Below are 20,835 nucleotides of genomic sequence, written 5' to 3' on the forward strand. Positions count from 1 at the left end.
TAGTGCTCTTGAACAGCTTCACTACAACCTTTGAATCATTGGTAGGGGAAGCAATGGCCTCAACCCATTTGGACACATAGTCCACAGCAACAAGTATATACTGATTCCCATAGGATGAAATGAAGGGTCCCATGAAGTCAATCCCCCAGCAATCAAAGATCTCAACTTCTAGAATGGGGTTTTGAGGCATCTCACTCCTCTTTGATATGTTCCCATGCCTCTGACAGGCATCACATGCTGAAACCACCAACTGAGCATCTTTGAACATTGTAGGCCACCAAAACCCACTCTGAAGAACCTTTGCCACAGTCTTGAATGCCCCCATGTGACCTCCAAAAGCAGAACCATGACATTCTTGCAACACAGGTTGCATCTCCTCTTCAGCAAGACACCTTCTATATAGCTGATCTTTGTTCAGAACATAGAGGTAGGGCTCATCCCAATGGTATCTCTGGACATCTCTGAAGAACTTCTTCCTCTTGTAAGCATCTAATTCAGGAGGCTCTACCCCACATGCAAGAAAGTTCACAATATCAGCAAACCAGGGCATCCTCCTCTCTTGAATGCTCTCCACTTCTTCAAACTCCAAATAAGAATGGAGCACCATCAGTGATTCCTCAGGAAGACTATCATTGAGAGGCACTTCAGAATCAATCCTCAGCCTAGAGATATGGTCTGCAGCCCCATTCTCTATACCCTTTTTATCTTGTACTTCCATATTAAACTCCTGAAGTAGAAGAACCCATCTTAACAATCTTGGCTTGGCATCTTTCTTGGTCATCAGATACCTGAGGGCTGCATGATCAGTATATACAATGACTTTTGATCCCACCAGGTAGCTTCTGAACTTATCAAAGGCAAAGACTATTGCCAGCATTTCCTTCTCAGTAGTAGCATACTTCTCTTATGCAGAGTCAAGTGTTCTACTGGCATAGTAGATGACATGTAGCTTCTTGTCTTTCTTTTGCCCAAGTACTGCTCCAATAGCAAAATCAGATGCATCTGTCATGACCTCAAAAGGAAGGGACCAGTCTGTGCCTAAACTATTGGTTCACTAACCAATGCCTCCTTGATCAACTTGAAGGCTTCTTCACATTCAGCATCAAAAATGAAGTCCACTTCTTTACACAACAATCTTGTCAAGGGCCTGGCGATTCTTGAGAAGTCTTTGATAAATCTTCTGTAAAACCCTGCATGCCCAAGGAAACTCCTTATCCCTTTGACTGAAGTGGGGGTTTGCAGGTTCACCATTACTTCTACTTTTGCTCTGTCAACCTCTATGCCCTTTTCAGATATCTTGTGCCCAAGAACTATTCCTTCCTGCACCATGAAGTGGCATTTCTCCCAGTTCAACACCAAGTTGTGCTTCTCACATCTCTCCAAGACCTGTGACAAATTAGAGAGACAATCCGAGAAGGAGGAGCCATAGACACTAAAGTCATCCATGAACACCTCAACTTTCTCTTTAATAATGTCAGAGAAAATGTGCATCATACATCTTTGAAATGTTGCAGGGGCATTACAGAGACCAAAAGGCATTCGCCTGTATGCAAATGTGCCATAAGGGCATGTGAATGTTGTTTTCTCTTGATCTCTTGGATCTATGGGAATTTGAAAAAATCCAGAGTACCCATCGAGAAAACAGAAGAAGGGGTGGTCTGCAAGCCTCTCTAACATCTGATCAATGAAAGGTAAAGGAAAATGATCCTTCCTAGAGGCTGCATTGAGCTTTCTATAGTCTATACACATTCTGTGTCCTGTGACAGTTCTAGTAGCTATAAGCTCATCCTTCTCGTTTTTAACCACTGTGATCCCACCCTTCTTGGGCACAACATGAACAAGAGACACCCATCTTGAGTCAGAGATTGGGTAAATTATCCCTGCCTCAAGAAGTTTTAGTATCTCCTTCTTAACCACTTCCTTAAGGTTGGGGTTAAGTCGTCGTTGATGCTCAATAAAGGACATAGATTGGTCCTCAAGGTGGACCCTGTGGGTGCAGATGTCAGGAGAGATCCCTCTAATATCAGCCAAAGAATACCCTATGGCTCTCCTGAACTTTCTTATCTCACTAAGCAATGCACTCTCTTGATCCTCTAATAGGCTATCATTGATGATTACTGGATAAGTGGAGTTTAAGCCTAAGAAATCATACCTGAGCCCTGTTGGTAGAGGCTTGAGCTCAACAGGGGGTGCATTAGCCTCATTCCAATCCTGGTCCAAGCTGCTTTGGTTGGTGTCTGATCCTTTGATAGCAAAAACTTCAGAGCCACCTTGTTCCAGCTCCAAAAACCTTGTCTCAGGACCCAGCTCTCTAGCATTGTCCAAATATAACTTGTACCCTTCACTTGCTTCAGCTAAGAGCCCATTGTCTCCTTGTTCTTGAGTTAGAGCAGCTTGAAGAGGATCCTCAGTGTTCAGCTCCTCTAGCAACTCATCAGCCAACTGATCCATTGTCTCAACATAGAAACATTGACCCTCAATGGTGGGTTTCTTCATCATCTCATTCACATCAAACTTGAGCTTTTCAGACCCAAGTTGAAGCTCTATTATCCCACCTCTTACATCAATAATAGCTCCTGCAGTTGCTAAGAATGGCCTTCCCAAGATTAAAGGATCTACTGGTTCCTCATCCATTTCCAGCACAACAAAATCAGTTGGAACCTCAAAACCACCAATCTTAACAGGTAGATCTTCCAACATACCAACAGGCAATCTAACTGATCTATCTACAAGGATAAGAGAGATCCTTGCAGGTTTGAAGACTCTAAAACCCAGCTTCTTAGCTATGGAGAATGGCATCAAGCTGACTGATGCTCCTAGATCACAAAGACATCCAGAGAATAGAAGAGGTCCAATGGCACAAGGGAGAGTGAAACTCCCTGGATCATTTAACTTCCTTGGAATGGACTTCTTCTGAATGATAACACTGCATTCATGACTTAGTACCACCATGCCTTGAAGCTCTTTTGTCTTGTTTAGAATGGCATCCTTCAAGAACTTCCCCATCTTTGGCATCATTAAGAATGTATCAATGAGAGGCATAGTGAGTGGTGTCTCATTGAGTGCATTCTCAAATAAAGCTCTTGCCTTGCCCACTAGTTGCTTCTTGAATCTCCCTGGAAATAGGAGCTTTGGTTGGTATGGAGGTGGTGGCACATATTTCTTTTCTGGTTCTGTTTCCTTTGCTACCTCTTTACCCTTTTCTGTCCTTGGTTTCTCAGCAACTTGATCATCTTTTAAGGCTGCCTCCCCCTCAGTTTGATCATTGTCCTCAATGATCACATTGTTGTTCTCAATACCAGGTAACTCCTTTCCACTCCTCAGTGTAATAGCCTTGGCATATTCCTTGGGGTTGGGTTCTGGTTTTCCAGGTAGGTGACCTTGGTTCCTTGAGCTTGATGCCTGGTTCTGCTTCAGTTCCTTGATTTCCTGCTGCATGGCTGCATTCTGGCTTGCAAAGATCTGTTGACCCTGAAGTAGTTGTTTCAGAATACCAACCATATCTGAACCCATCTGTGGCTGTTGTTGAACCGGTGGTGGCTGAAACTGTTATTGAACAGGCGCTTGCTGTTGGAACTGTGGAGGACCAAACCCTGGTGGTGCCTTTTGCTGCTGTGTACTGAAATTAGGACCCTGAAATGGTTGCTGTTGCTGACCAAAACCTTGATTCTGAGCAAACTGATTCTTTGGTTGAAAAGATCCTTGAAAGTTGTTCTTGGGAACAACGTTCTGTGGAGCTTGAGAATTGGGATACACCCGGTCTTGTGGATTAGCTACATTGGTGTTCCTGTAAGAGAGGTTTGGATTGGCATTACCATACTGATATCTCTGGAACCTCTGATTCCCAATGTAGTTAAGTTCCTCTTGGGTGAGACCCTCTTCACTTATGTTCTCAAAGATTTGAGATGGTTCCTCATACTCTCCAACAAAATGCATTGGCTTGTGAGTTACCAACTTCAACTTGTCTAATTCACTTCTCAACTCCTTAACTTCTCTGGTGAGCCTCTGTTCTGTGCTGGAACCTTCAGACCTATTTGATCTGTCATAGTCTTCACCATAAGTATCATTGCTCAATGCTAAGTTCTCCACTAGCTCTAAAGCAGCATGTATCTCTTTACCCAGAAAGTTCCCATTGGAAGCAGTATCCAGCTGGTTTCTAATCTTGGGAAGAGCTCCTCTATAAAGTGTGCTGAGAAGAGAAGCCTCACTAAACCCATGGTGTAGGCATTGGTTGGTGTAGCTCCTGAATCTCTCATATGCTTCACCAAAACTCTCATTGCTGTGCTGAGTGAAGCTAGAGATTTGGTTCCTCAGTTTTGCAGTTCTTGAGGTGGAGAAGAACTTAGATAAGAAGGCTTGCTTGCATTGCTCCCAGGTTTGAATGGAGCCTCTTGGAAGATTCTTCTCCCATTGATGAGCTTTGTCACCAAGACTGAAGGGAAATAGTCTTAGCTTGAAGCTGTCCTCAGAAACTCCATTTATCTTTGTCAGATCACACACCTTATCAAACTGGTCCAAGTGTTCCAAGGGATCTTCCATTGCTAACCCATGGAACTTTGAGTTCTGGACCATATTCAGCAATGATGCTTTCACTTCAAAGTTGTTGTTTTGCACAGGTGGTGCCTGAATACCAGCTCCATACTGATGAGCATTGGCCCTGTCATTCTCTCCAACATAGACTTGGGGTTGCTCATATCTTCTTTGTTGGTGTTGGAAAGGCTGGGGTTGGTGGTGCACTTGTTGTCTTTGCTGAACATTGGCCTGATGCCTCTGTTGATGAGCTTGAGCTTGTCCCTGGTGGACATAAGCTTGTTGGTGGTGCACCTGTTCCTGATGAACATTACCCTGATGAAGCCCTTGACCAACTCCATTACCAGCTCCATTTCCATGAGCTTGTTGCTCATGTACTGGTTGTTCTATGTCTACCACGTGATCTCTTTGTTCTTCCATGTCAGCCTGATCAACTTGTCTACCACGTCTGTCCCTTTTCCTCCTTGGTACCAGAAGATTGATATTGTCGTTGAGAAGAAAAGGTGGACCACAGCTCTTGATCTAGACCTGGTGTTCATACACCTGAAATCACAAACAGAACTTGAAAGTAATCAGTAATAACAAGAAAGTAAGCACTTGATCTCAAGAACAGATCAGAGCTTAATGCTAAACAAACCACAATTTGGCAACGGCGCCAATTGATAGACAAGACTTTTTAGGGTCTCAGGGCTATCAATCCCCTTGTCAAAGTAGCACAAAGAGGTTTATCAATCCAGATGTGGTGTTAGACACTAAACTATGTGATCAAGTTCTTAATTCAAGCAAACAAGAGTGGTTTTGATTATCTAAAGACAACTACAAACTTAAACAGAATTAAAGACTAATGAAATGATTAAACAAGAACTAAACAATTACAAATGATGAGAATGTATGAATAATGATGAGAAAGGTCTTAGACATGATAGTGGATTAGGGTGCCTTCAGTGATAAACTAATGAGCTAATGAATCATATGATCAAGCAAGCCATTCAACATAAACATCTTTAATTAAGTTAATCCTCTCATGAAGGCATTAACTTCTATGCTAAAACAGTTTCTAACCCAATCATCATCAGTGAAACATGAGTTAACAAGCATTAAGAATCAGTTTAATCTGTCATTTAATCATATAAACAATCATTCCCATGATGAATAACACTTAAACCTCTACAACCTTGGTTCAGGCATTTCATCAAACACTTTTGGTGCATGAAATGCCCAGAATCTAGACCACATATGATTTGTATGGATCTAGCATAGAGAACAAGTTGTAGAGAATGGAATATGCATGATCTAACCCCTAAGCTCACTAATCTACCACTTAAGCACCCTAATCTACATATCTAAGACTTTAATATGGGATTACTCACTAATCATGATCAACACACTAAATCCTTTGCAAGATGTGTTGTTAATCATGATTAGAAGTGTGATTTGATGATAAGAAATGATGGAACAAGATAAAAAGAAACTAATTCAAATCGATATTAAGCTCTAAAAACAAAGTGTATCAAGTGGTTTTTCACCAAAGAGGAAAAGAAACTAAAAGTAGATAAAAGGTGTTCTCGAAATTAGGTCTAAAAACAATATATAGGAGTCTTGGGCGAACCTGGTCAACCCAAAACAAACCGGGTACTAACCCGGTCTTGATGGGTGAAGATGGGTTTGCCACGGTCTGATGTGTTCTTGGTGTGACCGTGGCAACCTAAACGTGTCAAAGCTTTCTCTTGTGTTCTTGGTCGCCTTTTGATGCCACGGTCTGATCAAACCTCATCCGAATCCCGTGGCAAGTCACCGTGTCAAACGCCGAAGATGTGCAAAAGTTGCCACGGTCAAGCCCCAGACCGTGGTATTCAGACCGTGTCAAAAACCGAATGCATGTAAAATCCTTCCCAGCCAAGTATTTGATTGCCACGGTCAAGCTCCAGACCGTGGCATTCAAACCGTGTCAAAACCCGAATGCATGCAAAAGTTTCCCCCAGCCATCTTCTGTTTGCCACGGTCAAATGTAGACTGTGTCATGAAGCTCGTGCCAATCGCCGAAGGTTTGCAGAAGTTGCCACGGTCAAGTCCTAGACCGTGGCATTCAGGCCGTGTCAATCGCCGAAGGTTTGCAAACTTCCTCCCAGCCAAGTGTTTGTTTGCCACGGTCAAGTCTAGACCGTGGCATGAAGATCTTTTCATTCGCCGAGGGTGTGCAAAAGTTGCCACGGTCAAGTCCTAGACCGTGGCATTCATCGCGGCATGTTTAACTTAGTCATTCAGGGCTGTCTGGACCACTTCGCATTCCGGAGAGTGTAGCTTCCACGAAACTTGTCCGCATTGAGTGATTCTGGTTGCAGAGGACGGAGAACTCATATATCTCCAACTTTGGTGAAGGAAGCTTCGGTGCTTGGGAAGTGGAAGGCTTCCTGGAGGACTCATCTTTGCAATGTATTTATACGATCAGAGAGAGCCGTCTATACATGTGTCCATTCCGGAGACCGTATCTTCCTGATCATAGCTCCGAATTGAATGATATCGGATGTTCTGGAAAGAGGACTCAAATGTCTCGGATTCTCATGAAGGCCCCGGAAACTGAATCGGCCTGGAAGTGTACCTTCCTTCGCATTATTCAGAGCTTATCGGTTTGGTCCAAAATAGCAGTGAGACAGGGGTTTCTTCCGACGGGCCTAACTCTCTGCTCACGCGTCCGAATTCCATGATCCACTTGCTATGAATCCGTGATCCAATCCTCTCCAACTTCTATGAAGCACCCGACGTCTGAATCGGACCGGAAGGTTCCCCGGACAGGTGATTTCGGAAACATGTCTGCACCCAGAGATTTTGGCCGATACAATACACTCGCGGTACGCGTTTTGGCCGATAATGTCTATCCGCGGTACATGAAAATGGCCGGTAAAAATCTCCCTGGTCCGCGAGAATGGCCGATAACCTTCAAAAACACAAGTTCACCATTTTTCAAGCCTTGATCACCATTCCACCTCTTGGATTCATCTTTTCAGCTCCAAAAAGACCTGATAAACACTCAAAACATGCAAAGACTCATTGGGACCTAATGCATCTCCTAATTTCTAAAACAAAACCCTAAGGACCTAAAATGCATGGAATAAAACATGATTTGGAATGAATTATGCAGCCTAAATGATGCAAATTATGAACATATCAACTTCCTATTCCGGAGCCTTCTTGTTATTTTCCTGGTGAATCTTCGACGGCTAAGTATATTAAATAAAAATTTTAACATTGTTAGATGAGTTTAGCTCAACTTACACAATTCGGTAGGGTATGACCAGGTTGCTTGCATTGGGATTAGCTGTATACTTTGTGCAGCTTCCTTGGCTTCTTGCTTTTCCTCCTAGCAATTTCTAGCCATGATTGCCACCGAGACTTCTTCTGTCTGCCTGGTGCACGGCGAATGTCTGGTGGCAGAAATATTGATGTTGGGCCTCCTTGGACCTCTGAAATTTGGGGATATATGTTGGCAGAGTATGCGGCAAACAAGTAGGTTTTTGAGTAAGTCGGACATACAAGGGAATCCACAGCTATCCCACCGGCTAATGCAGCTGCAATAGCATGTGAACATGGGATCTTCTCGATATAAAACACACCACATTCACACATTCCATGTTCCAAATCAACAATACAATTCCTGGTTCCTCCTTTCACATAGTATCTCCAAGTATCAATTCGGTCTACCTCCATTGCATCTGCATAATGTCCATGAATCGCCAGCAAATACTCCACTCCCCGAGTATTATGTGTTGTGAGACTCAAAGCATCCTCTCTGCGTTTTAAAAACCACCGACCGAGCTTCTCTCGTATGAAATCCAAGAGGAATGAAATGGGATAGCCACGGGCCTTCTTAAGTGCAGCATTTATAGACTCTGCAACATTGCTAGTCTTAATATTGTATCTGTCTCCAACAAAATGAACTCGGGACCAAAGAGAGACATCGGCTTCTTCCAAATAGTCAGCAAGGTCAGGCTTGATCTGTCTCAGCTCCGCCATGTACCGGTTGTAGTCATAGAGGTTGTAAGCATAAGCCACACGTTTAACCAAGTACAGCAACTGCTTCCCCCTAAACTTTGTTACTATGTTATGTTGTAGATGGTAGTAGCAGATCCCTCGTTTTGCCCATGGGAAAATAGTTTCACAAGCTTTCTTAATAGAAATATGTCTGTCAGAAACTATCACCAAAGGATAACCATCTGAGACACATTCACGCAATTTAGAAAAAAAACCATTCCCATGAAGCATCATCTTCACCATCAACAATTCCAAAGGCCAAAGGAAAAATCTGAAAGTTTCCATCTTGTGTGGTGGCAACCAACAAAGTAACCTCGTATTTCCCTGTTAGATGACATCCATCAACCACAATAACTCTTCTCATGTACTGAAAACCAGCAATCGATGCTCCAAATGCGAGAAATAGATATTTGAATTTGTTATTCGAATCTACATGAAGAGCTGATACAGTTCCCCGATTGGCTTTGTTCACTGAATGTAGGTAAGCTAGGAGACTCGCATATCCATCTTCAGCTGTTCCCCTGACTAATTGTTGGGCATATATCAAAGATCTGTAAGAGGTAGTGTAATCCATGTGCTTCATTGAAACCCCGACATGTTCTGGTGTAAGTCCATCAATGATGCCGAAATGGCTTATAAAAAGCTTGCCAATATACTTAGGAGTAGACTTCCCACGGTGAGCCATTCGATGGGCTATTGAACATGTGTGGTCTTTCACATATTTTGTCACCCAAAAAGTGGATGCATCATTCTTCACGCTCGCTCTAACCATCCATGCACATCCTTCCACTCGACATTTAGCCACAAACAGGGTCTTGGTAGACTTCTGTTTTTTAAAAGTAAATTTTAACATTATGGCAGTCAGTCTAACCTCTGATAACAGCATCTCTTTTGTAGGGAAACTTGCCCTAACATATATATTATCAGACCATGACATGGGCGTGCTCCCTGTTTCACCATATCGGTTTCTGACCTTTTCAATACAGACTTCATCTTCATCATCATCTTCATCTTTCACTTTACCGTAGACACTGTAATCTTCTCTGTCAGAGTAATCTGCATCGTCGACATCTTCTCCATCCTCGTTCACATCAGAACTGTCTGCCTCATCATCGGTAGAATGTTCTGAATTTTCCTCAGACTCCTCACCTAAATGTTCATCTGATCCTTCCTGGTTCTCCTCAGTATCCATCTCCACTCGACAGGACACAAAAAGGCGTAACATATGTACTCTGCTTAACGCAATCAAGCTTGAAACTTGTCTATCATTGGTGACATGCATTGGAGGTGTATCTGGAGCCATAGTTTGCAACATTGAGACTGGTAGTGCGTAGGTTAACTCGATGATCTCAGTTTTCTTGCCCAAGTTATAATCATCTCGCGCCATTTCAGTAAGCTGCCCAAAGGTGCAACCATCGTTCAAAAACCACATTCTTCCACCTTTGCCCATGTCAACAACAAAATGCCATGAATTCTCCTTAATCTTCCACTCACCGTACACAACTGGAATTTGAGCTATTCTCTGAAAAAATAACCATATAAACCGTATTAGCAAACACTGCATAGAGACTTTTTGTATCAAAGTAGACTTCACGACGAAGTCTACTTTGATAAGCTAAGTACTTTAAAAATCGAAACTTCTGATTCAACAATAAATATCCAATAAAACGGAATAAAAATCACTAGGTAGTTCAACCACTAACTAAGAAACAAATATAAACCAAAAAAATTGAAAAATATTTTATAAATTTCCTTAAAACGCGTTTTTACAAAAACGTCAAAATGTAGACTTCTAATGCAGACGTCGAATGTAGACTTCACGACGAAGTCTACTTTTATAAGCTAAGTACCTTAAAAATCGAAACTTCTGATTCAACAATAAATATCCAATGAAATGAGATAAAATTCACTGGGTAGTTCAATCACTTACTAAGAAGCAATTCTAAACCAAAAAATTTGAAAAATAGTTTATACATTTGCTTAAAACGTGTTTTTAAAAAAACATAGTACAGTAGACTTCTAAATTAGACTTCAAATGTAGACTGGAGGAGAAGTCTACTTTTTCATTGAGAAGTCTACTAATGAAGTCTACTAAAAACAGGTCGTTTTTGCAATTGACCAATCTGTTGACTTTTCCTTCAGTAGACTTCAGGAGTAGACTTCAGGCAAAAAAGGTTACTTTAGCATTTGACCAATGCATTGACTAACATAGTAGACTTCTATTGTAGACTTCATGTAAGAGTAGTAAACATCTATTGTAGACTTCATGTAAGAGTAGTAGACAGTTTGTAGACTTCTTTGTGAAGTCTACTGAAGCTTTTTGGAATTTTTTTAAATTTCTTAATTTTTGAAAAACAGAAGTCAAACACAAAAATGACCTATACGTTTTTGGTCAAACTACAAAAGTAACTTGAAAGTAGACTTCGTATGCAGACGTAAACAGTAGACTTCAGAAGGAAGTCTAAATCCAAAAGTCAAAATACGGTCAACTACAAAAATAACCTCTTTTTTCGTAGACTTCTTAAGCCTTCAAATGAAGTCTACTATGCTTTTTTTTGTTTTCAAAGGATATCGAGTAGACTTCTCGTGAGGTTTAATGAAGTTTACTTTTTAAAAGTCAATTGCAAAAATAACCTTATGTTGACTCATAGACTTCAGTATAGTCCACGAGAAGTCTACTTTCGCGATATAAAAACTGAAATGTGGAGAAATTGAAGTGCGAGGATTACCTTTAACAAAATTGAGCTCCCCTAAGTTTCTCTTATCCACCCAGAACTTAGGATTTCACCGAAATTAAACAATCCAGGTGTCGAGTAACCAGAACTCACCGAAAAAGCATGGCGCGAAGCATTGTAACTGTGCCCAGATGTTTTGGAGAAGAATTATGATAGAATGAGCAAGGTTATGAGTGAATGAGCTCAGATATTTGTTTTATTACAGCTTTAAAATTGGTTGATAAGCATTTATTCCATTTTCATGGTTGTTCATGGTGGTTGAAAGTATTGAAGACGATGGCATTCTCGTAATTAAAAAGTCTTTAGAAGGTCCAAGAAAACTTTAGCCAATTAAAGAAAAATCGAATTATTAGATGTATAATGGCATTTTCGTTAATAGTTTAAATGGGAAGGATAAAATTGTGAGAAAATGGCAAAAGTTGGAGAGAGAAAAAAAAAAGGGTTAGTTTGGTGTTTGACTTTGAAATATGGGTTAGATCTGAAACTCTCCCAAAAAATATAGAAACTACATGTTCATAAGACGATCCAAAAACTTCAAACACATCAACTAAACAATGTTCATGAGCATTGTATTCATAGTTCTTTTTTTGTATCTCATATAGCGTAGTGGATAACTAACAAGAAAGCGGTTAATTTTTTGTTGAGACAAATCGTTGAAAGAGGATGAGCAATCTTGAAACTGTTGGATGAAGATGTTGGCTTCTTTTTCTTCACCTTCTCGATGAGCTATTAGACGATAGCGTCTAGAACTAGAATGAATTTTTTGTTTGTGGGCATGTCCTTGTGTGTGGTGATCTAGACGCACACTCCTGGATTCTTACATTTGTAAAGTATACAAACCACATATAACCAACCTCTCAAAAATCAAATCTATAAATACTGTCTAACTCACATGATGCAGCATCGAATTTTTTTTTGGTTATGGTAGTGTACAGATGGTCAAACAATTAAAATCATAGATGGCAATGAAACCAACAAGTATTGCGTCTGTGCTTCAATTATAATGCCTTAGTGTTATTTTAACATTATATGCACAGTAAACTTTAATGCGTCAACCACGAGGATGATATACCATATGCAAAACATCACTTATGGTCTACATAAGTATCGCACACATCATAAAATTTTATTTGCAGGAAACATCAAACGCTTCAATACTATGATAGCATAATATTTGCATTTTTAACTTATTAATCAACGGCTGCAAAAAAACGTTACGTAATCTTTTAGGATGATCTAGACTCGGGACGAGAATTATAAGGAATAAAAATTCTCATTTCAAGTACAACGATTGTGGCACGTTGTAAGGTGTTATGATTACAAGCTACATAGAACTTCCTACTATGCTTCCTAAAAACTATTAAATCCATCTACAGATATTTCTAAGTATACATAAAACTATGATACACCTCTTGAAAATATTTTTATGCTTTTGGATATGAGTGATGTGTAATTTTTTCCATCTGATATATGCTCAGCATGCCATCTTATAGGTTCCGCTGTGTGCTCAGATTGATATAATTTCTTTAATCCCTCTGTCAAACGATTTACATCTTCCCTCTAGTAAGTTATTCAATTATTAATGTACACATGTATCATTTGATACGAGAAACCAAGAACAGCTACCAATTTTTATACATTGTTGTATGAAACCAGTGAAATCTAATTATCTGATAAAAATATCTCTCACAAAATTAGCTATTGCATAAAATTTATTTTTATAACCATCTACTTCGTTACAGCTGATAAAAACATAATGTGTATAACTAATGCTTATATACATTTAATGAATACAAAACCTTCAAACTTCTAAACTATGTTTCTCTATTCTATTTTTATCCTTCACGAATGATGCTATATAAAATACATCATTTATCTTATAAACAACAATACGTCCGTCGTAATCTACTTTGGTTTTTTAGTTCTTGTAAAATATCTAAAATACTAGTAGTATATGCATTACCAGAATATTGCACCATTAATTAAATTTCTTTATACGAATATCATATTTTGTATAAAAATCTAGACATATATATATATATATGTGATTTCATACTATACATTTACATAGACTATCTATGATTTCAATATTTAGGACAGAGATATTATTGTATATTTCTACATCATACCAAATGCCATGAACTCTTCACAATCTTTTTGATTAACAAGGAACTCTTAATAAAAATTTTGCGAACTTGTTCATCAGTAAGCCCATTGCTAGGTCATGCAAAAAGATTTATCTAGTTAGTTGTGAGTATCTCAGCTTCGACAAGATATGTCTAAGAACCATAAGAATATATTTGAGAGCGAAATCATCGGAGGCACGGCGAAATCCCGAGTGGTGTAGAGTGTCAAAGTCTGTATTCTTTGTTGTATTAGATCAATCATGTTACAAGGCTTTATATAGATCCCATCGTCCTACACTTTAGGAGATAACATCGAATCTTAAGATAACATCAAATATAATATACGAGTCTATCTGATCATATCCTTATAAATATTCTAATACTCTCTTTCAAGGTGGAGCATAAATGTCTCGAATGCCCATATTGCCAAGTAAATGACGTAGTTGCTGTCGGCCCAGTGCCTTTGATAGTAAATCAGCTGGTTGGTCAGCTGTACCAATAGGCTGAGTAGATGCCGGAAGTAACACCATCACGCAAGAAATGACAGTCAGCTTCGACATGTTTCATATGTTTGTGAAACACAGGATTATTGGCTTAATTTCCACCTAATTGTCTCAATATATAGGTATCAGACGATGCTGAACAACTCCAAGACTGTCTAGGATCGATTTGGTCCATTGGAGCTCTTGATAAGTCAATTCCATCGAGCGATACTCTGCTTCTGCAGTCGAACGAGCCGCCACCTCTTGCTTCTTCGTCTTCCAGATAACTACCGAGTCGCTGAGCATGATGATATAGTTAGACAGTGAGAAACGCGAAAGTGGACAGGCAGTCCAGTCAGAGTCGCAATAAGCCGAGATTTGAAGATCATTCTTCGAACTTAACAAGATACCCTGGCCTGGTGTTCTCTTCAGATACCGTACCATGCGAAGAGCTGCATCCCAAAGTTTCTGTCGAGGCTGATGCATAAGCTAGGCTAGAATGTGAACACCATAGCTCAAATTAGGGCGAGTGGCCGCCAAATAAACAAGGTGTCCAACCAGACGCCTATACTTCTCCGGTCCTGTGAAAAAATCTCCTTCATCACGGCCAAGATCATGATTCTGCTCAATGGGATTAACTGTAGGTTTGGCACCTAGAAGACCACACTCATAAACTATATCCAAAGTGTATTTGTGTTGAGACAAGTAAATGCCCTCCTTGCTTCGTGAAACTTCAATGCCCAAAAAATACTTTAAAACACCCAAATCTTTCATGTGGAAACACCAGTGAAGATAGCTTTTGAAATTCAAAATCAGAGTGGAATCATTGCCACCAATGACCAAGTCATCGACATAGACCAACACATAAACCACAGACTGGCCTTTGAGCAACGTGAATAAAGAGTAATCCGAGTAATTCTGCTTGAAACCAAAGTCAAGTAGCGCTTGTGAAAGCTTAGCGAACCAGCACCTTGGAGCCTGTTTAAGACCATAGAGCGATTTGCGTAACCGGCACACTTGATTTGGCTTTGAAGATTGAAAACTTTGTGGTAATTTCATATACTCTTCTTCTTCCGGATCACCGTGAAGAAATGCGTTGTGGGCGTCCATCTGATGAAGCTCCCAGTTCTTCGCAGCAGAGACCTCAAGCAGAATATGAACAGTATTCATTTTGACGACAGGCGCAAATGTCTCTTTATAGTCATGACCCTCTTTTTGAGTATTTCCGAGAATCAGCAGACGGGCTTTATACCTTTTCACTGTACCATCGGATTTGAACTTTGTGCGATATACCCATTTACAACCCAGAGCTCGTTTATTGGGAGATAAATCTTTAACGTCCCAAATGTGCTGTCTTTCCAAAGCACCAACCTCTGTGCCCATAGCATTTTGCCATATTTCGAGTAGCATTGCCTCTTTGTATGAGATCGGATCATCAGAGACCTTAACCACAACAGAGGATACTCAGCAAGAAATAGACGGTGACATGAGATACAATCAGTCAGAGGGTAACAAGACTTACTTGAAGACTTTGATGCAGCAGGCGATGAGGCGTGAAATGGGTCTATCATGGTGCGAGCAGAGTAAACGTGAAACAGTTCAAGTAAAACCGATCCAGTCTTGTGCAGTTTACCTCTGCCGAGTTCCTCTATTCCAACTGGTGTCGGGATTCTCCCTGACACCTCTGTTTCAACTGGCAACGCTTGGTGTTCCTCAACCGCGATATCAGAAGCTCCCTTTGACACAGGAGATGGTAGTTGACCCGTATGGTTATGCGAAATCAAGATTGCAGGGGTAGCTGGAATCAGATCAGGGTCGTCAAATATAGCAGGATGTGGCGTTACAGAAAGAGGAGGTGACTATGGAGATACTGTTTGTGCTTCGTAGGGGAATACATCTTCATGAAATACAACATCGCGAGAAGTGAAAATATTCTCAGTATCAAGATTGAACACAACCAAGCTTTTCTTATGTGCAGGATACCCCCAACCTTATCGTTGTAGCGCGCCACACGTTTTGCATAGCACAATGATCCAAATGTGTGAATCTCGTTGAGAGATGGTACTGAGCCGAAGAGTAATTCGTATGGGATCTTGTAGTCCAAAATCTTTACTGGAGTTCGATTAATCAAGTAAGTGGCAGTCAAGACGGCTTCTCCCCATAATCTTATCTGAAGATTTGCCTGAAACAGCAACGATCTGGCAACGTTAAGTATATGCCTGTGCTTTCTTTCTACGCATCTGTTTTTTTTTTTTTTGCGGTGTTGCAACACATGATGTCTGATGTATAACTCTATTGTCTGTGAAAAATGACTTCAAACAAATGAATTTCGAACTATTGTCACCGTGCACGATCTTAATATGTTTGTTGAATTTTCGGGAGACGAATTTGAAGAAAACTTCTAAAGCACCAGGAGCTTCCTTTTTTCGAGTAAAAGAATCATCCACACGGCTCTAGAAAAGTCGTTAACTATTGTTAAAAAAATAGCGAGCACCATATGAGGAGGGTTCTTGATATGGGCCCCAAATATCGCCGTGAATCATGGAGAAAATAAAATCAGCTTTATTAGAACTTTCTGAAAAAATATTTCGAGAATGTTTGGCTCTAACACAGACGGCACAAGCCTTTTCAAAACCATTGGAACTACTAGAAAAACAACCTAAAATCTGATAAAACTGAAAGAACTTTGGCTGACGGATGACCCAACCGACGATGCCACAATTCACGGATGCCTATCCTCCCAGCAAAGCCTGCACGAACCGTGACTGCACCGGTGTAATGATAGACCCCATCACGTGCCTCACCCGCACCAATCAAAGTCTTCGAAGTTTGGTCCTGTATCAAGCAAAACTTCTTTGTAAATAATACGAAACTGGCAACATCGTCAAGAAGTTTAGCCACAGAAATCAATGTAATAGATAAATGTGGTGCATAAAAAACTCGTTACAAGATAAGCTGGCCACCAAGGCTGAGTGTCCCATATCGTGATGCCCAAATCAGCTGCCCATTGGGCAGAGTGATAGGGCAGGGATCAATGGTCACCACATCGGTTAATAAGGTGATATCGCCAGTCATATGGTGTGAGGCGCCTGAATCGATGATGATATCAAATCGACTGTTTTTCCCAAAGAAATATAGTTTATTTGTATTATCGGAAAGTTTTTCGGAAGAGGTATCCTATTTGTGACTGTTCATGAATTCAGTGAGAGATGTTCATTGTTCCGGAGTAACGTTTGGAATACTGGGAGCGTCTGAAGCTTCTCCAATTTGAGCATTGTTGGATCAAAAACCTGAGCCACGGCCTCCTCGTCTTCTGCCTTGAAAGTCATTACTGTGACCTCTGTCTCTGCCAGAATTGCCTCCTTTTTATTTTGTCTTGTCATACCACCACTCCGGAAATTCGATGAGATGAAAACAGATGCTCGCCTCATGCCCTGTTTATCCGCAATTGGAGCATGTTGTTGATGGACCGACGAAATGAGAGGCTGCTGCTTGTGGACCGTTTTGACGAGTTGAGGGAGTTAACGAAGTTGTTGCAGCCAAGAAACCAACCGCAGGAACACGTTCCTCCGACATTCGCATTGAAGAGATATGTCGCTCTTCCTGATTGACCTGGGAATAAATCCTCTCTAGGTTCATATCGGTGCCTCTGCTCAGAATGTTGGAACGTGCTGTTCCAAAACGGTAGTTGTCAAGTTCCATAAGGAATTGATGTGCTCGGACCTTCTCTTTGCTTTTCTCTGAGGCTAACATGAAAGGACAGTTGAAAATTTTGCAACAACAAGAAAAACCTTTATCAAAATTAGCAAGATCATCCCATTGAACTTTGAGCTTGCTGTAGTATTCTTCGACGGAATCACCATCTTGTGTTACATGCAGTGATATCAGCATGAAGTTGGTGAATGCTGAGTGTCATCGCTCACCGAAAAACGACGCCGAAAGCCTGACCACATCACCTTCGCGCTGTCTACCAGAGATATCGAAGGTCAAAGTTTCGGTTCAACGCTGCTATAAATCCATCATAGCATTGACCATGTTCTACTTTTCTGCTTCATCAGAATCGTTGGACGGCCTCTTTAGAGTTCCATCAATGAACTATAACTTACTCTTGGTGTGAAGTGAGTTGATCATCAGCTTCGCCCATCGTTCGTAATTCATTCTGTTTAGCAAGATCAGAGTTTGAATTTACTCGGTGTTGTTCGAGGAATGAAAATAGTATGGGGATATGAAAATAGTATCGGTCGTCAGAGCGATAAAAACAACCATGAATTGTCTGAGTCGGACATGTTTTATGTTTTGTGTTTAGTGAAAAAAAAACGAACAGAGATTTGTAAGAAAAAAGAAAAGAAAAAAAAATGAAAGAAAACGTGAATCAGTTTTGTAGTTCTGTCTGTTGTATTAGATCAATCATGTTATCAATCATGTTACAAGGGACTTTATATAAATCCCATCGTCCTACACTTTAAGAGATAACATCATATCCTTAGAAATATTCCAATATAGAGCACCTGGTCAGACATATTGACAAAGTGGTGAGAAATTTATAGGTTCAGAAGGCAGTATATTCGAAGAAAAAGAGCTGAAGAGAAGATAGAAGAAACAGAGAAAATCAACGAGGAGGGTTGACTTCAGAAGTTTGTTTTTCTGTTAGAGTCGTTTGTATAGTTAAGGAGGTTGTTGTCTGTTCATATAAATAGGGAAAGGCTCGCTTGTGAGCACTTATCCAGAAAAGTAGTTACATTCTTAGCTCAGGCGTTATGAGCCTTGAGTCGTGATCGTCATGAGATCGTATTAGTGAGTGTAATTCCCTTTACTTATCACTAAATATTCTTTGTTCGTATTACAGAAAAGAGAGAAGAGAGAGAGAGATCGAGGTTGCAAACTTATCAAAATGGTGTGTCGTGACGTGTCAAACTGAGCGAAGGCGAAAATGGGAGATCAATCGAAGAAACTGAAGCTTATCGAAGGATCAGTTCGCGATTCTCAGGTGGAAATCGACGAATTGATAGTAGTGGTGGAGAAATCGAACAAAAGAGTCGATGAAATGGTGGAGAAGTCAGATCGACGCTTTGAAGCGATCGAACATCAATTGGAGCTACAATCAAAGCATATGGAGCTGATTGGTAGAATACTAGCACAGATCAAAGAAGGAATGCACGTTCCGAAACCTTATGGCAAGGATACGGCAAATTCATCGGAAATCCCAAATCAGGTACCATTATCTGACTCTATCTCTGACCGGAGGGACTCTCAGCTAGGTTATCAGGGATTATCTGGTATTCTAGCTACTAGGGAATCAATGTTGAGAAATGTTAATTTTCCGGTATTCAATGGCCGTTTACCATACGCTTGGATATCTAGAGTCGAACGATTCTTCCGGCTTGGTCAGTATACAGAGGATGATAAATTAGGTCTGGTCTCGTTGAATCTGGAAGGACCAGTACTAAATTGGTATAATTGGGAAATAGCTGACAATGAGTTCTCAGACTGGATGGATTTCAAAGAGAAACTATTGGATCGCTTTGACGAAGCTTTAGAAGACGAACCAGGAAAACACTTGTGTGGTATTAAACAACTGGGATCAATAGCTGAGTATGTGCAGGAATTTGAGGAACTATCAAGTCAAGTCAGAGGAGTGGATGAGAAGAACTTGATCAATATCTCTTACAACAGACTTAAACCGGAGATGAAGGAGGTTATCCGGATGAAAGAACCTAAAGGCTTGCGAAATCACAAAACTGCAGTATTGAAAATGGAATCCAGTGCGTTCTGTAAGGTCTTGAGTGAGGTATATCAGCCAGGTGATAAACCGTAGAGAGAAGTTGTCTATCAACCTATGAGATCCTCGTGGATGTATAATACTCAACGATCAAGGGTTATTCCTCAGAATCAAGTAGCAATAGGAAAAGGAAAGGGCGTTAATACAGGACAACCGTCAGGACAAGCTGCGAACAAACCCTTACGACCTCGGCAAATGTTTACAGATGCAGAATTGGACGAGAAACAAAAAAAAACAATATATGTTTCAAGTGTGATGGGAAATACTTTGCGGGTCATAGAGCAGTTTGTCCAAAGAGGGAGTTGCAAGTGTTGTCGGTTGAAAATGGAGAAGAAGTGGAAATGACTGAAGAAGGTTTTTCAGCAGAAGAGGAGACTGAAGTGACTGAATCATCACAACTAATGCAGATATCTTTCAGTGCATTCTTTGGGATAGATTCTCCGACAATTACTAAACTTCGTGGGACGATAGGACGGACGACATTAGTGTTTATGATCGATAGCGGGCAACACATAACTTCGTAGCTCCACAGATGGTCCAAAAGCTGAAACTGCAGATGCTCAAATTCAGTAACCTACACGTGAATCTGGGAACTGGAATTATAGCCGAAGGCTCAGGGTTGTGTAAACAAGTTGCATTCACACTTCAAGGTCTCGATTTCGTCTCAGACTTTATATTGTTGGAGTTAAGTTGTGCAGATATAATCTTGGGCCGTCCAATGGTTGAGAACCTTAGGAAAGTGTGAGGTTGATTGGGATTTACATGAGTGGTCCTTTAAATACAAAGGCAAACGTGCAACGTTGAAAGGAGTTATGGACCTGCACAGCCAGAAGATCTCACTGAAATCATTATCTCCGACCTTTTCTGTGAAATCCAAAGGCACCATCATTGAATTCAACAATCACCAAATGCAACAACAACCGGAACAAATTCCTACAGAGATTGTGAAGGTTTTGGATCAGTTTCCATTGGTATTTGACATACCTTCGGGTCTACCACCCATTCGTGGTCGTGAACACACAATATCACTGATCCCTGGAGTAACATTAGTCTCGGTCCGACCCTATAGATATCCACATGCTAGTAAGGAGGCAATGGAGAAACTAGTAACTGAAATGCTTGCAACAGGGATTATACGACCTAGTAAAAGTCCA

At 40.6% G+C, this 20,835-nt stretch overlaps 1 protein-coding gene and 1 non-coding gene across 2 annotated transcripts; both read left to right on the forward strand.

Annotated features, from left to right (window-relative positions):
- Positions 1–4,210: 4,210 nt before the first annotated feature.
- Positions 4,211–4,317, forward strand: LOC112082716. The gene has a single exon (XR_002897335.1). It is a non-coding gene; the product is annotated as a small nucleolar RNA R71 (small nucleolar RNA).
- Positions 4,318–18,457: 14,140 nt separating this feature from the next.
- On the forward strand, positions 18,458–19,868 carry LOC112082178. The gene is made up of 2 exons (XM_024149325.1): positions 18,458–18,575; positions 18,749–19,868. Exon 2 carries the CDS (start codon positions 18,833–18,835, stop codon positions 19,715–19,717), a length of 885 nt encoding a protein of 294 aa, XP_024005093.1. The 5' UTR covers positions 18,458–18,575; positions 18,749–18,832; the 3' UTR covers positions 19,718–19,868.
- The last annotated feature ends 967 nt before the right edge of the window (positions 19,869–20,835 follow it).

Source organism: Eutrema salsugineum, unplaced genomic scaffold (genome assembly GCF_000478725.1).
Source record: "Eutrema salsugineum unplaced genomic scaffold, Eutsalg1_0 scaffold_8, whole genome shotgun sequence".
Taxonomy (NCBI): Eukaryota; Viridiplantae; Streptophyta; class Magnoliopsida; order Brassicales; family Brassicaceae; genus Eutrema; species Eutrema salsugineum.